The 16,000-nt window shown below is 43.6% G+C and overlaps 1 protein-coding gene across 1 annotated transcript in view; it reads left to right on the forward strand.

Moving 5' to 3' along the window:
• Positions 1 to 15,646, forward strand: part of MOV10 (Mov10 RNA helicase) — a 35,231-nt gene extending 19,585 nt beyond the window's left edge. The window contains exons 9-22 of the mRNA XM_063143291.1: positions 756 to 932; positions 1,129 to 1,276; positions 2,528 to 2,689; positions 2,847 to 2,950; positions 4,913 to 5,010; positions 5,951 to 6,070; positions 7,488 to 7,590; positions 8,259 to 8,376; positions 8,470 to 8,664; positions 10,108 to 10,173; positions 10,577 to 10,702; positions 11,608 to 11,696; positions 14,067 to 14,191; positions 14,929 to 15,646. Of these exons, the coding sequence (XP_062999361.1) occupies positions 756 to 932; positions 1,129 to 1,276; positions 2,528 to 2,689; positions 2,847 to 2,950; positions 4,913 to 5,010; positions 5,951 to 6,070; positions 7,488 to 7,590; positions 8,259 to 8,376; positions 8,470 to 8,664; positions 10,108 to 10,173; positions 10,577 to 10,702; positions 11,608 to 11,696; positions 14,067 to 14,191; positions 14,929 to 14,993 (1,696 nt within the window). The 3' untranslated portion in view covers positions 14,994 to 15,646. The remainder of the gene's footprint in view (positions 1 to 755; positions 933 to 1,128; positions 1,277 to 2,527; positions 2,690 to 2,846; positions 2,951 to 4,912; positions 5,011 to 5,950; positions 6,071 to 7,487; positions 7,591 to 8,258; positions 8,377 to 8,469; positions 8,665 to 10,107; positions 10,174 to 10,576; positions 10,703 to 11,607; positions 11,697 to 14,066; positions 14,192 to 14,928) is intronic.
• Positions 15,647 to 16,000: the final 354 nt, after the last annotated feature.

Raw genomic sequence — 16,000 nt, forward strand, 5'->3', positions numbered from 1 at the left:
TGCAGAAAGTCCCAGGTTCAATCTCCAGGTAGGGCTGGAAAAACATCTGAAACATTGGAGAGCTGCTGCCAGTCAATGCCAACAATCCTGGGCCAGAGGGACCTGACTCTGCATTAGGCGGCTTCCTGTATACCAGTGAGGTTCAACAGGTATAATTTGGGACTTGGTCCTGTCTTAAAAGAACACCCTTTGGGTCACGAGTTAACAATGCCTAGATTATAAAGATGTCCACGGCCTGGACACACTGAGCAAAAGTGCTCAGTGACAGGCAAGCATGTGGCAAAGCAGGCAGAAGACAGAAGGGAAAGTCAGGCCCCAGTGAACTGTAGGCTGTTCTGGAAGCAAACTAGGTAGACCAGCAGGTTGGATAGGAGCAGCACATGAGGAAGAAAAAGAGTGTCTTCAACTCAGTGGTATTTTAAAGGATGACTGGGGCAGAGAGCAAGGGCAGAGAGACTTGAAGGTTAAGGGAGAGGTTGAAAAGGAAGTTGGAGCAGTGTGGAAGTAAGGTTGAATTGGTAAGATAGCTTGATGATGGGACCTGGCCTGATTTGAGAACAGGTCAGATCTCAGGAGGATGGATTAGATAGGTTGTATAGGAGGTAGCATGGGAAAGGATAAATTGGAAGTAGAAAGAGTGATGTAAATTAGTAGCCTGCAGGAGGGCTCCTTGAGGCCTAAGTGGCGGGAGGTCAGGGATGCCCAGTGCTTGCTCATTACACTCTTCACTCTTCAGCTCCCTTTTCTTTTCCCAGACTGCGTTCTATTTTCATCAAGAACATGAAGTTTGATGTGACGTTCACCTTCAACCGCCTGCCATTACGCGTCCAGCATCGTGCTGCTCTTCTTGCCCAGAAGAAGGGGCTGCGCCATCTGCTCTTCCCGTCTCTGTCCTACGAGAAATCCCTTCTCTCTGCTGACCAGCACCTCAGGTGAGTTTGCGGGGAGGGAGAAGAGAGGCAGTCAGGGAGACAGTGGAAAAGGCCAGAAGTCCCTTTCTACCATCGAGATAATTTAACCGTAATATGTTGGAGTTGAAGTTCGTATGACTGTGTGGGATGAAGCAGCCTTTACTTTGCTCTTTGCTGCCTCTCCTTTGCACTCACATTCTCTCTTCCCACACTATAGACTGTATGACTCCAACCTTGAGAAGAATGAGGAGCAGAGAAAAGCTATCCATCAGGTGGTGGCAGGCACTTCCAGACCAGCCCCATACCTTATATTTGGACCTCCAGGCACTGGCAAGACAGTCACTATGGTGGAGGCCATCAAACAGGTAAGGGAAGTACTTCATCACTGTATTTAGATTAGTGCAAATCCTATGCTGCCATAGGGGCTAGTAATCTGCAAATGATTAGTTAAAAATATGTTTGACAGTTTCCCTTGTGACTGGAAAAACTTTACACTTTTAAAATAAATATACTGCAAATAAAGGTGAAAGCAAAAAAAAGATGTTCTTTTAAAAAAGATCATTTACCATTTCTTGGATTTTGAGATTAAAAAATGTGATGTAAGATTTTTCTCTCTCTTCTCCCTCTGGAGTCCTTTCAGTTTTTCTCCTGAGCGTCTCTTCCTCTTCCTCTAACTGTCATCTACTCAGCCACATTTCCAACATTCTGTGCCTGTCCTTTCATTGGCCCAGCACTCTAGGAGATCACAGGAATAAGCATTATTACATGTGAGTACACATACTGTGTCACATGTTACATTACATGTACAGTGTGGGGCATTTGCATTAACCTTCCCTTTGCCTCATCCCTTCCCAGGCTGCCCAGAGGTTGAGCTTTGAAATTTTTCAAAGCTTCATAATTTTCTGCAAAATTATCAAGCTTCAGTTTAAAACAAAAATGAGCAAAATAGGTTTGGTAAATCTCAAGTAATAAGCCTTAGACTACCATGTGCTTTTATATTGTATTTTATATCACGTTTTTATACTATTTGTTTTATACTTTGAGTGGTTTAAATTTTTGTGAACCGCCCAGGGAGCTTTGGCTATTGGGTGGTAGAGAAATGCAATAAATAAATAAATAAATATTCTTATGTAAGATTAGCCACACATGTTCTGCAGTTCAGGGGAGTGAAATAGTCTTACTTAGAGTCTTAGCAAGATGGAACTGAATACTTGCCAAATTTAAGAATCTTGCGAACACCCAAAGTTGAGTTTTTCTTATTTATTTATTTATTTATTTATTTATTACATTTTTATACCACCCAATAGCCAAAGCTCTCTGGGCGGTTCACAAAAATTAAAACCATAATAAAACAACCAACAATCTAAAAACACAAATACAAAATACAGTATAAAAAGCACCTGGCACCTCTAGAGATTTTGAATCATCTCTAATCAGGCTTAGCAAATATGGCCAATGGTTTTGTAGACTTATAATCCCTAGCTGGCATCCTGCAACTCTGAACCATTCTTAAAGTAGTTCTTGAACCCTCGAGTGCTGCCATTCCTATAAGCCTGGAAATGTGTTTTTTTGTTTTTGGCTGATCATAAATCCCTTATTTATACTACCCTTCTCAGGTACTGTGCTGCATTGAGGATTCCCACGTGCTTGCCTGCGCCCCCTCCAACAGTGCCTCTGACCTGCTATGCCAACTCCTCATGAAACATGTGGAGAAGAGGAAGATCTACAGGTTAAACGCTAGCAGCAGGGAATACCGCACAATCCCTGAGGATATCAAGGTCTGTACCTGTCCTGGTAGGGTTCAAGAACAGTCAGGGCAATAGCCTAGTAGCATCCTCTCCATTCACCTCCTGTCTGAAGATGCTGCACCAAGGAAGTTGCTAGATTAACAGAGCTCCAATCCCAGGCTATTCTGATATCTGCTTTTGCCTTTAGCCTGTCTGTAACTGGGATAAGGAGAAGAAGTGTCCAGTCTTTCCCGAGAAAGAGGAGCTGCAAAACTACCAAGTGATTGTTACTACCCTGGTGACAGCAGGAAGGTATGAAGGACCCAGAACCATGCAAAAATAACAGATGAGGATAAATTAGAAATTGGTGAAGGAAAGTTGCCTGTGTGTATAGTGGGCATAGAGTTTTAGAAGAATTTATAAAAAGTTCAAATAGGAGGGGGAAGGTTTCCATTTTCGTCACATGATTTTTATTTGTTTTAATACAAAGAATGTACACACACACACACCCTTTCCCCACACCCTCTCTGCACTCATTAATGTAAGAGGATAAAAAAAACTTTATTAGCTGTATGTGGAAGAGAATACTTTTGTGGCCAGCGGATGCAGTTCATTAAGACTTCTATCCTAAATATTCTACTATCTGAGTATGATCCATTAATCTCCATGAAACTTACCCAAGACATCATACTGACATGATTGCTACCTAAGCCCACACTTAATATGTTCCCAATACTGCATTACGGTAACATGAAGTATTTACTCCGATAGCGCAGGGCAGGGTTCTAAGCTTGCATGGAAGCCTCTGCGTGTAGAGCTGCATTCTCAGAAGATGTCCATGCTGTACATGTGGATGCTGCAGAAGGGACTAATTGGAGCTACTCAGCGCAGCCTCTGCTGACCTGTTGCTTTCACGACTTTTAATAATACCAAAATAGGGCTAAAGAAACCTATGCTTTGTTTGCAGATCCCCCATTTTGCAATAATAATAACAATAGTATATTTCTTACTCACCCCTCCCTCTGGACTGAGGCAGGGAACAACATTAAATACAAAAATACTATAAAATACATGAAACTGATTAAAAACATACAAAACTAATACATTATTAAAATAACAGCCAGACTTCTTAAAATTTGACTGGGTAGGACGGCTGGAAGAGATCAGTCTTTATAGCTTTTTTAAATTTAGAAAGACTGTTAAGTTGGCGAATCTCTCCCAGAAGGCCATTCCACAGTCTGGGAGCGGCAGAAGAAAAGGTCCTGTCGGGATTGGTTGTCAGCCTAGTTTTCGCTGACTGAAGTAAATTCTTCCCAGAGGACCTGTGGGGGCGGGTTGTACAGAGGAAGGCGATCCCACAGGTAACTTGGACCCAAACCATGTAGGGCTTTAAAGGTAATGAACAACACTCATAGCCAGGCGTCCCTCCCCATTCTTCCATCCTTTTGCCGCATATGACCATGCCATATGACCGAGGCTGAACCAATGGGGTTTGAAATTGATTGGCCCAAGGCCACCAATTTTGCTGTTAAGAAGTTGTTTATTTACAGTATTTCTATCCCATCCTTCAGCCAAAAAAAAAAAAAAAGCTCTCAGAGTGGCTTACTAAGTTTAATAATGAGGCAGTCCCTACCCTCAGGTTTACAATCTAAAAGACACAGCACAAAAGGAAACGGGACGGAGTACCAGTTCCTAGTTCTTAGTACTCTCTCAAGGCAAATTCTTCCATAGCGCTAGCACATTATTGTATCTCTATAAACATTAATAAGGGTACTACAAGTAACACACAATAGCAGTTCTTCTTACCCACCGTAGAGTAGTCTGCTCTACTGTTTCTTGAATTTGGGGATAATTTTCTCCAGAAACATAATACACAGAAGGCTGAGATTCATGGGAGGATGGGTAAGAGACTGGGGAGATCTAGGTTCAAATTCCTGCTCACTTCCCTCTCAGTCTAATCTACCTCACAAGGGTTGTTTTGAGGATAAATGGGGGAGGGGGGCTGGGAGGGAATGCCTGTGGCCCCAAGTTCCTTGGGGGAAGAGGGGGCTAAATAAAGGGCAGGAGGGGATTTAGAGAGCAGGGATGTGATAAGTTTGGGGCTGCTCAGTACTTCACTTCTGTTAGCACAGGGAGATGTTGTGTTAGTCAAGAAAAAGGAACTTCTCCTATTCAGCACTTAGAAGAGAAGAGGGAACCACGCACAGAGGTGGTGCTCCATCTGGGAAGTTGAATATTCCTGCACATGCCGACATCTGTGTTTCTCCTGGTTAGATTGGTTTCAGCTGGTTTTCCTCCGGGACATTTTTCTCATGTCTTCATTGATGAAAGTGGTCATGCTGTTGAAACTGAGAGCCTGGTCGCTATTGCAGGTGAGTTGTGAACTCAGTGTAGTTTTTCTGCCCTGAAAATGATAAATATTTCTGTGGGAAAACTTTAAAGCATGTTAATTTTTCAGTGGACTCTAGCTTGCTTATTGGAACTTTGGCTCCCTCATTGCATGGCCATGGTGTATCGTGGGTGCTCTCAAGTCATTCATGACCACAATAGCTGATGAAGGGCCTCTCCTCATATGAACCTACCTGTACACTACAGTCAGCATCTGAGGCCCTCCTCCAAGGGAGATTCAGAGGATAGCAACAAGGGATAGGGCCTTCTTGGTGATGGCCACCTGATTGTAGAATGCTCTCATTAGTGAGGTCCTTCTGGTGCCAACATTGTCATATCTTTGGGGCAAGATTAAGCCTTTCCTCTGTTCCCAGGTACTTGATGGCCTATGATGGGGCTTTTTAATGTTAGTTGTTTTTATCAGGTCCTGGTATTTTATTAATTCTTTTAGCTATTCCAAACTGTTTTAAATTTTTGTATGTTAAAGGTTTAATATTGTGTTTCATGATGTTGTATTAATTTTTGTAAATTACCAAAGGAGCTTTGGCTATTGATCGGTATAGAAATGTAATAATGAATGAATGAATGTTCTTGTTCTTTCTCCCCGTCAGCCAGCATATCTCCAGATGTCCCAGTGTTTTGCCCTCGAGGGCCCAAGAGACCCTGAATTAAAATATTTCTCTGAAAAATGTCCTTCAACGTCTTTAAACAGCACTTACCTTATCTTTTTTTGCTTATCTTGTTTGCTTCCACTGAAGGATCCCGGGCTGTCTTTCCCAACTAGCATTCCAAGGCTCTATCAGTTCTAGGGCTCTGGGTGTAGTGTTTGAAACTTTTGGGAAAGGCAGATGAGACTATACAGCTCATATCTGTACCTTTGGATCAGACTGAGCAAATGGCTTGAGCCCTGTCGTCTTTCTCTAGGTATCTTAGCCGTAATGGACCCAGAGAAGAATGCTAAAGGAGGCCAGCTAGTTTTGGCAGGGGATCCCCAGCAACTGGGTCCAATCCTGAGGTCTCCTCTGGCTATTGAGCATGGCTTGGGTAAGTGAAAAACAGGTGGTAATTAAAAATACTTTCAAAAACAGGGAATCAGCCATTGTTTGTTCTTCCCACCAATTCTTGGGAGGATCCCAAGTACCTGAAACCATCACAGTACCTGGTAAAGCCCAGTTTGAATGTCTACAGCCTCCTCCCACTTTCCATCTTGAGACTGTAATCAAATGCAGTCTCCATGGCTTGAACATCAGCCATCTTTTTCTTGTCTGATGAAGATTTCCGGAGAACTCAAAAACTTTTGAGTTGGCCTAGTAAAGGTATTAAAAAAATTCTGACATGTCTATTTTGCTAGACTTTTGTGCAATGGCAGATTAGTTATCTGTTCCCAGTGGGGGAGGTGTAAAGTGTTTAAACACTGTGTCAAAGTCCTCAAGTGAGGCTTGTATAACAGCCTTTCCCTACTTAGTGGACTTCAACTCCCATCACCCCCAATCAGCATGGCAAATGGTCAGGAATCCTGGGAGTTGTAGTCTAAATATCTAGAGGATAACAAGTTGAAGAAGATTACTGTATAACCTCCAGGTCAAACAATGGTGTCTCTAGGGGACTCTACCTGTGAAACCCATTTCAATTAATGTTGTGTCAGTCGTGCAATTGTTGCAGAGGAATCCGTCTGGGCATAAAGTTTGCTGAGCTTTTAGCAGCTCAACCCTCTGAACTTTGACTTGCTTACCTACGAGCTGGCCTGACTCATGCAGATTGAGTTGACCCAGCTTGCAGATATATTTTTTCTTAAAGTAACATTTGTGCAAATTGCAGCTGCAATTTACATAACTTGCTCAAATTGTGATTGTTATTTGTGCAAATTGCAGGCATAATATGCTTAATTTGTGCAAATTGCAAGTGCAATTTGTGCAAATTAAGCCCATTACTGCCACAATTTGTGCACATTACAAGTGAAAATTGTCCAAGGTATGCAAATTGGAGTTGCATAATTTGCATAAATGTCGCTTTAAGAAAATGAAAAAAATGTGAGAAAAGTTCCCGGATACTGGGAAAAAGCCCGCAGGCTCAACTTGCAAATACCAACCAAACCATGAGCTCTGGGGAAATCTGGCAAGCTTTAAAAGGGCTGGATATCCCCATGATGGCCAGCCCTGGATGCAACCAATGTGGTACATTTTTTCTTTGAAGCTGTGCTCCATGTGATTTGGGATTATTTTAAGCACATCCACAAATGTGTTTAGAGATTTTGCCGGTGCAGTTCAATCAACTCAGATTATGTGAACATGCTTCACACAAGCAGTTAACTGCTCAGGGAAGCACGCGTGTTTTCTGTTCTTAGCAGTAGCCACGCTATAGAGCTCACAAGCAATTGGGCCTTAGTGCAGCTCTGAGAAAGGGTTGGGACAAGGACTGATAAGAGGACACAGCACCCTAATCCTTTGCTCTGCTCTTGCAGGGCTTTCGCTGCTGGAGCGGCTGATGCAGCACAATGCGCTGTACCAAAAGGAGGACGGGGGCTACAACCCGCAGTTTGTCACTAAGCTTCTGCGCAACTACAGGTACATCTGCTGCGCCTTGGAATTCCAGCAGGTGGAGCATAAGAGATCCAGTGATCCTGATTGCCTCTGCCTACATGGTATAACACAGGATTCATTGTGCCCCAAATCTTGTAACAGCTGAAAGAGCGAGTTCCAGGGTTCCCTCCTTCTGTTTTAAAATGATAACTGTAGCCTGTAGACTGGGTCAGTTTTTTAAAGGCTGCAGCAGAACTCTGTGTCGGAGACCCCAAAATGCTTGATTCTAATTATCCTGAAGAATTGTCACTTGCCATTTACTACTGTCTAAAGCAAAGGCAAAAATCCTTCTCTGTTTGCCAGAATAGTAAACTCACCTACACACAAAGCCTTTTTCATATACAAAGTTATATCCAGTACTCACCTTAATCTGCCTCACAACACCCTTATGAAGAAGGCATCTGTTCTCTGGCTTTGCAAATGGGGACTAAAGCGGCGAGGAGAAGCCCTTTTAATATATTCTGGCTGACTAGTAGTAATAGTTTTTGGCTACCAAGCCCAGACATAATTTGGTCTGTGGTACAGCAAGAATTTGAAACTAGAGTTTCAAAGTCCAGTCAGTGCTAGAAGGGAAATGAGACACAGCCTTCTCCCTCCTCCCAATCTCAGGCAGTTCCTGTTGGCTTATGGGCTAAGGTAGTCTTTTCCTCCAGGTCCCATGCTGCCATCCTCAAGTTCCCAAATGAGAAGTTCTACGATGGGGAGCTGCAGGAGCATGCCGACCATCTCATCACTCATTCCTTCTGCAACTGGAAAGAACTGGTCAAAGAGGTGAGGAGCAGGCATTGAGCAATTCGGTCATATCCAGGTAGACATCCACAGATGCGTAACTGAGGTGGTGTTTTTCTACTCTTCTTCTTGTAGGGCTTCCCCATCATCTTTCATGGAGTCTGTGGGGAAGACCAGAGGGAAGAGAAGAGCCCTTCTTTTTTCAACACTGCTGAGATTAACGTGCTGATCAGCTACCTCAAGAAACTGCTCCTGGAAGACCAGGGCAAGAAAGGCCAGTCTCGAATTTTGCCCAAAGAGATTGGTGTCATCTCACCGTACAGGAAGCAGGTGAGGCCTTCTGCTAGTTGCAGCTGACTCAATAAGATTCACTTCTAGACCTTCTGTAAAGATGGAAACTCTTCACTTGATCAACATGTCCTTCCACCTGATGAAGCTAGAGCTTTCCTCAATTCATTGCATGCCAGGGATCATGTGGAGGATGTAACCCGTGTTTTGGGCCATCTACAGATGGCAACCATAGCAATTGAGTTCGCCATACCACATTTTTCAGCTACTGCAATCATAGGACTTGTTTTTGGCTAACTGCAACTAATGACCATGGGTGCCATTCTTCATGAGAGCGATATGAATAGTTATCTGGTGTCATTTAATGCCTGCATTGTACATGTCCCCCAAGACTCCACTATCTCCAGGGTTTCTGCCTCTTTCTGCTGCACATAGCAATGACTGCAGGGCCACCGTGGTCTGTGCAGGAGTTGTGGTTCAATCTTGCAAAAAACATGCTCCCCCTGCTTCGGGTGTATAGCTCAGATATCCAGTTGACTAAGAGAAACATGGTCTGAATATTCTTTTATTACATTTGAGAGATCAGGACATATGCAATTGTGTCTTCACATCTCTATCTCTTTCGACCTCATTTTTTAAAATTTAAATGTGTTCATCTATACAGATTCTCTCTCTCTCTCTCTCTCTCTCTCTCTCTCTCTCTCTCTCACACACACACACACACACACACACACACACACACACACACACGACAGCCCCCTATTCAACAAATCATAGTTGAATACTGGGTTGTTTAACCCCTGAACAATCCAGAGTGTCCAGGTTTGGACATCATGCTAACAACCTATGAATAGGGCAATCGTAGGTTGTTAATGGAAAAAGGAGGTGAAGAGTGTACTGGAGGCAGCATGTTTGCTCACTCCAACTTCGTGCCCAACAATTCATGGGTTAATTAACCCATGATTGCCCGTTACAGGTAAAACAGGTCACTGAAAACCTACTTTTTAAATAAAATAGTAAAATGTCATTTTAATGTATTCTTGGCAAGTGCCCCTGAAGAAGGATATTTATTGAAACACTTTGGGCATTCCATTACGTTATAAGAATATTTTACTATCGAAATTCCATTATTTTTTGAGATGTGGCTTCATCTTTTTGTTTGGCAACTCTGCAAACTCTGCAAGTATACTCTGGCTGTGATTTTGCGGCCCTCCCATTACCAAGATCTCTGAGATACTTGTATATCCTTCCTGAGTCACTCCCATCATCTCTGTCATGAACATCATGACTGTTCCTTCTACCCCATCAATTTCAAAGCAGCCCAGGCCATTTGTGGCAGAAGAGATTTCTGTGGCCCAAAGGAATTCATCCATCTGCTAAGGGGATTAGCCAGAAGACCCAAGGAATTCATGCTCGCCTGGAGCAGAGGCTAATAATAAGTCTGGGAATAAATGAATCACTAGTTTCACTTCTTAACTCCCCTAGGTGGAGAAGATAAGACAAGCCATAAATATGGAACTAAAGAACCTGAAGAATATCAAGGATTTAAAGGTGAGACGTGATTTTCCTGCCAGCTGTGCTATGGGTGGCTTGGTTGTGATAAGTGTCCACACCACACCTAGTACCTCAAATCTATCTAATGTAGCACTCCTATGCTAGGGTATTGAATAACCAAATTTCCCAGAAAACCTTACAAGCAGGGTTTTGTATGACCTGGTGTGGCTTTTCACATTGCAGCGCTGCATTAACAGAACAAGCACGGCAACAAGTTTGAACCAATTCTTCCAGTTGCAACACCTAAATGGGAGCTGCCCGTCACTCTTTTTCCTCTTCTAGGAGGACAAAGGCTCCCTGCTAAGCGATATACTTTAGAAGCCCCTCTCTGGAGTTTGAGACTGGAAGATATCCCACCCCATCCCTGGTACATGGGTATTCTCTTTTTCTTTCCCTCCAGGTGGGCTCTGTGGAGGAATTCCAGGGTCAGGAGCGGCGTGTGATAATCATTTCAACAGTGCGCAGCAACAGTGATTACGTCAATATGGATGAAAAGTTCAGGCTTGGCTTCCTCAAGAACCCCAAGGTACAAATCTATGCATATTATCTTACAATCGTTCATGCATACTAGGCTGATTCCCTTCATTTTGGGATCCAAGGCATGACTGGGACACATGATGACTAGTTGATTTTTCCCCTCCAGGAGACACAAGAGAGGCTGTACCACCATCCGTGACTCAGTTTGATCATAGTATATATGTCTGAGTGACATCTTCCCAGATTTCCGTTCAGTGTGAGCCTGGAAATGTGGGAAGTGTCCCAGGAAAAGTTGGTCTCTCTCTTCGCCATGCTGACAACCAGAAGCCTGCCGTGCGTGTCCTGCCTTGATGGCCATATGGATTGGCATCATAGAGATGCTACAGGGAAGGGTGGCGGATGAGCAGTGCCTCTGCTGAAAAAATCCTAACACACATTCTCACTCACACACTAATGGGGCACCACTGGCAGTGCTGTAGATAGCCGCAACAAGAATTGCATCTGCTGAGCAAGCACATTTCTGCAACTTTGCCCTTAGCAGCTCCAGTGTGCTAGACAAACATTTGATTTGAGCTTTGCCCTTGCTTTCACTACTTGCACCCCCACACGCACACCTTTTTTCTGTTGCCACCTTTCACTGACAGGAAAACAAGCATGGGCTGAAGCTTTGGATAGCAGGGGTCTTAACTGTGCTGCCTTGGATACTTAACTCACCATGGGCATCACACACCCTTCAAATCCTGTGACTCTGCCCTTTGCCTCGGTCTCTGCCTTTTCTCAGAGACCTTCAGTTAACAGTAGGCTCCAGGGACTCTGTCTCCAACTTTGAGAAGAGCGTCTGACCTCCCCAAGCGGCCGTGATGGTGCCTATTGCTTCTATGTGGATGCTGAATTCTTTCCCAGCAGGCAAGGGTGTTTCACTCTTTATATTTTACTCTTCCCTCCTTTTTTCAGCGCTTCAATGTGGCCGTTACAAGAGCCAAAGCACTCTTGATCATCATAGGCAATCCCATTACTCTCAGCAAGGATCTCATGTGGGGCGAGTAAGTATCCCCCCCCCAATTCCCTAAACACCTTCCTTTATTGATGATTCCTGAAGTCATTTCAGTCAGCGGACTTCTCCATGCCCCTGCAATCAACCCAAGGCATGTCTGAATAAGCGGGGCCAGAGATTCCCTGAGTTTCCCCCCAGCTCAGAGAGAGCTTGTGCTGATAGGACTTCACATGGTGAACCTCATGCTGAGTTATTGAGCCCAGTGTATTTGTGACCATTCTGACATCAAGGCCCAGTTGGCAGTAGCAGTGAATTGAATCCTAGCTGATAGCATTCCAGTACTGCTCTTGTGATTGAAAAGTGTGTTTTTCCATTGTGCGTTAACAATGCAAGAGTGCTCAATTCAGCAGTTGTCGTTACACAGTGTTGTAGATCACTGAGAGATGCAAGACAGGGCATCCTGAATGCTCTCCAATGGTTGAGGTATATGAGCAGATAGTCTAGTATGTTTGGGCTTTAGATGGCATTTTCCACCAGTTCAGATTTAACTAGTAACCTCCTCCTTTTGCTTTGTTCTTAAGAACATAAGAAGAGCTCTGCTGGATGAGACCAAAGGCCTATCAAGTATCTCTGTACTGTGCCGTTTGTCAAACTGACATGAATCACCCAAGACTATTTGTTCTGCACCTGACTGAGATGCCTTGTATCACACTTGCTTTCTGACTATGATGCACTGTGATCTAGACTCTCTGGAGGGGGAGGTGTCCGTGTGGACTGGATAGATGGCTTGTCCTGCTGTTGACACAAGGTTTTGGATTATATATATCCATCTTCCCCAACTTGTTGCCCTCTAGGTGCAACAAGTATGCTGATGACACCCAACTCTATTACTACTTTCCACCCAATTCCAAGGAAGCTGTTTCAGTGCTAAACCGGTTCCTGTCAGCAGTAATGGATTGGATGAGGGCAAACAAATTGAAGCTTAATCCTGACAAGACAGAGGTGCTCCTGGTCAGTCAAAAGGCAGATCAGGGAGTAGGGATTCAGCTTGTGCTGGATGGGGTTACACTCCCCCTGAAGACACAGGTTCGCAGCTTGGGTGTACTCCTGGATTCAGCCCTGAGCTTGGATGCCCAGGTTTCGGCGGGAGCCAGGAGTACATTTGCACATTTCAAGCTAGTGCGCCAGCTGCGCCCATTCCTTCAGATGTCTGACCTGGCCACGGTGCCACATGCCGTAGTTACCTCTCATTATGATTAGTGTAACGCGCTCTATGTGGGCCTGCCTTTGAAGAGTGCTCAGAAACTTCAGCTGGTTCAAGAGCTGCAGCCAGATTGTTGACGGGCTGGTTTCAGGAAGCACACAACTCCCCTGTTAAAACTTTTCTGGGCACAATTCAGAATGCTGATAATCACCTATAAAGCCCTATACGGCTCGGGTCCAGGTTACTGAAAGACCATATTCTCCCATATGAGCCTGCCTGTGCTCTGAGATCTTCTGGGGAGGCCTTCCTCTCAGTTCCACAAATATCCCAAGCATGCCTGATGGGTACGTGGGAGAGGGCCTTCTCAGTGGCTGCTCCAAGGCTCTGAAACTCCCTTCCCAGGGAGGCTAGGCTGGCTCCCTCTGTACTACACTTTCAGAGGGAGGCAAAAACCTTTTTGCTCTGGCAGGCTTTTAGAACTACTCTGGACCTGTGTTAATGTATTGGATTCTCCCCGCCCACCCCCACCCAGCCTTTTTAATCTGTTAGTTTTTTTTTTTTTTAATGTAAATTTATATTTATATGTTTTAATCTTGTAAACCGCCTTGAGTCCCAGTACTGGGAAAAAGGCGGGATATAAATAAATATAATAATAGGTGTGTCAGCGTGCTGAGAGTCACAGTCCAATGCATTTGAAGGACAACATGCTACATAGACTTTTTGTTCCTTGTGAACCTGAAGCTGCCATATTTTTAATCCATCAGTCCGCCTAGCCTAGCATTGGCTGCAGTGTGCCAAGACCTTAAATGAATCCTTTTCTTGAGATTATTTTAATTTGAGATACCAGGAATTAAAGCTGGGGCCTTCTTGATGCAAAGCATGCTCTTGAGCCCTGTGGCTCTTCCTCCTGCAATGTATGAGTCTAAGCCCTGGACACCCCTCAGTGAAAAAACAGTGGGAAGTCTTCCTCTTAAGCAACGGATACTTGAGAATCAGGACTTGGGCCAGTATGGCTTTCATTTCATGCAGGCTTTGAGCTAGGTGTGGTCAGGAATCCCATCAGCGACAGTCTGTCCTATTGTGTACAGAGTACATTTTGGTTTAACACAAATGCATCCCGGTTCTTAGCTCTTGACATTCTTCAAAGCCCACTCTTAAATTCTGATGTTTTTGGCTGGGAGCACCAATGCTTCTACTTATGTCTTATGTCCCCAGGTTTCTCACGTACTGCAGGGACAACAGTGCTTACCGAGGATATCAATATGTGGAGGATGAGAATGAAGAGCTTGTAGTGCTGGCATCAGAACTCCATTCTCTCAGCTTGGATACACAGCCAGCAGGTAAGAGGCTACATTCCGTTTCATTTATTACATTTCTATATTGTCCAATAGACAGAGCTCTCTGGGCGGTTTTCAGAGCTTAAGAACCTTAAAAATACAATATTGTGCATAACATAAAAACAGTTTAGCTACAAACTTACACACACACATCAAAACAATATCCCATGACCTGATTAAAAACTTATATGCTGCCAAATGCCCCAGAGTAGAGGAAGGTCTTAACCGGGCGCCAAACAGATAACAGTAATGGTATCAGACAGGCCTCGTTGGAGAGTTCATTCCATAATTTGGGGGGGGGAACCCTTGAGAAGACCCTCTCTCTTGTTGCTACCTTCCAATCCACCCTCATTGGTGGTACCTGGAAGAGGGCCTTAGACCACATTTCCTAACCACCGTAATTTGGGAGCGGTGTTTCTCCAAGTATTGTGGTCCCTAAACCTTGTATTTAGTAAGCTGAAGACAAGATTTAGTCCCCTGCCATCTCTTGAATGTCTGGAATAGAGCAAACTTTTCATTATTACTTGTGGATGGTTATTCCCTTATTTCTAAACAGATGCATGCATACTTTTGAATGTGGACTTTTATGTCATGTAAAGGATTCATATTGGATAAACTTGTAGAAATATCTAAGTATTTCTTGAAGGCTGGTAGGCTAGTGCAAGGGGAGCAAAGACAAACACATAGAACTCTTTGTCTTCTCCCACCCAATTCACTTCTTCATCTCTTCTTCTCTGCAGGCAATGACTTAAGAGAGAGTTACGTCCAGCAGCAAGTGGAGCCAGAATGGAGACATGAGCACTGAGGCCCTGTGCTGCCCTCATTTTGGTGCTGCTGCCCTCTGCATTCTTGAATGTCATTTCTCTTTCTGCTGTTTACATATTGAAAAAGTAGATAATAGCCCAATTAAACAAACCATGTTTGGGCTCCTTATGGTTTCTCAAGAGTAGCCGCCAGTGCCCAGAATTATGCACAGAAATCCCAAATTTCTGTGGTTAGGAAATCCTAATTGTGCAATAGGAGTATACTGTAATGTTTACGTATAATAATTTAATGCAATGTAAATTCATTTTCCTGTGTATGTAGTAGGGAGGACAGAGAAAAGATTTATCTTTTTTTAAAAAACACACACCTTGGAAGCAATAGATTATAACGGAAGTAGAAATGAGAAAGTGGTGACTTAAGACTACGGAATACCAATGAGTAGAGAGATTCATTCCGCCCCCGCCTCCCAGCACTGATTGTTTGGGAGGGTTTTTTGAAATTATGACAGGAAGACGCCACACAGATTTTTGATGTTTCGGAGAATGACGATTAGATTTCTATTTCCAGATAACTTAAAAATTTATCAAGAACTGACTTGGGGCTCGGGATGAAGCTTATTGCTCTTTCCAAGACAATCAGGTTTTATTATCATGTGTTTTTTGTACTGAACTGATTAAAGTTTACAAGAATTAACCACCATGTGTAACATGTTATTGAATGACATTCCACTGCTGTGTCCCTTCCCATTCACTTTCTGTTGCGCTATTAAAGAGGTAAAACAGAGAAATAGGGGAGGAAAGAGATTCAGGTGCACATTATCCTAAGGATCAAACTAGACATGACTTGAAGTACATGTTTGAATCAAATGCTTGGGACTGGCCGTGTCTTTCTGTTTGCCAAAAGAAGCTGCGTGAGGGCCTGATACGGACTGATGTTTGTATTTCTGAAATCAACCAGGGCAGTCTACAACAAATTTCAGAAAGCAAAAACCATAGTCAAATAAAAATTACTTTTAAAAAGCTACAATAACCATATCAATAATTTTGA

This window comes from Elgaria multicarinata, chromosome 1 (assembly GCF_023053635.1).
Source record: "Elgaria multicarinata webbii isolate HBS135686 ecotype San Diego chromosome 1, rElgMul1.1.pri, whole genome shotgun sequence".
Classification (NCBI taxonomy): domain Eukaryota; kingdom Metazoa; phylum Chordata; class Lepidosauria; order Squamata; family Anguidae; genus Elgaria; species Elgaria multicarinata.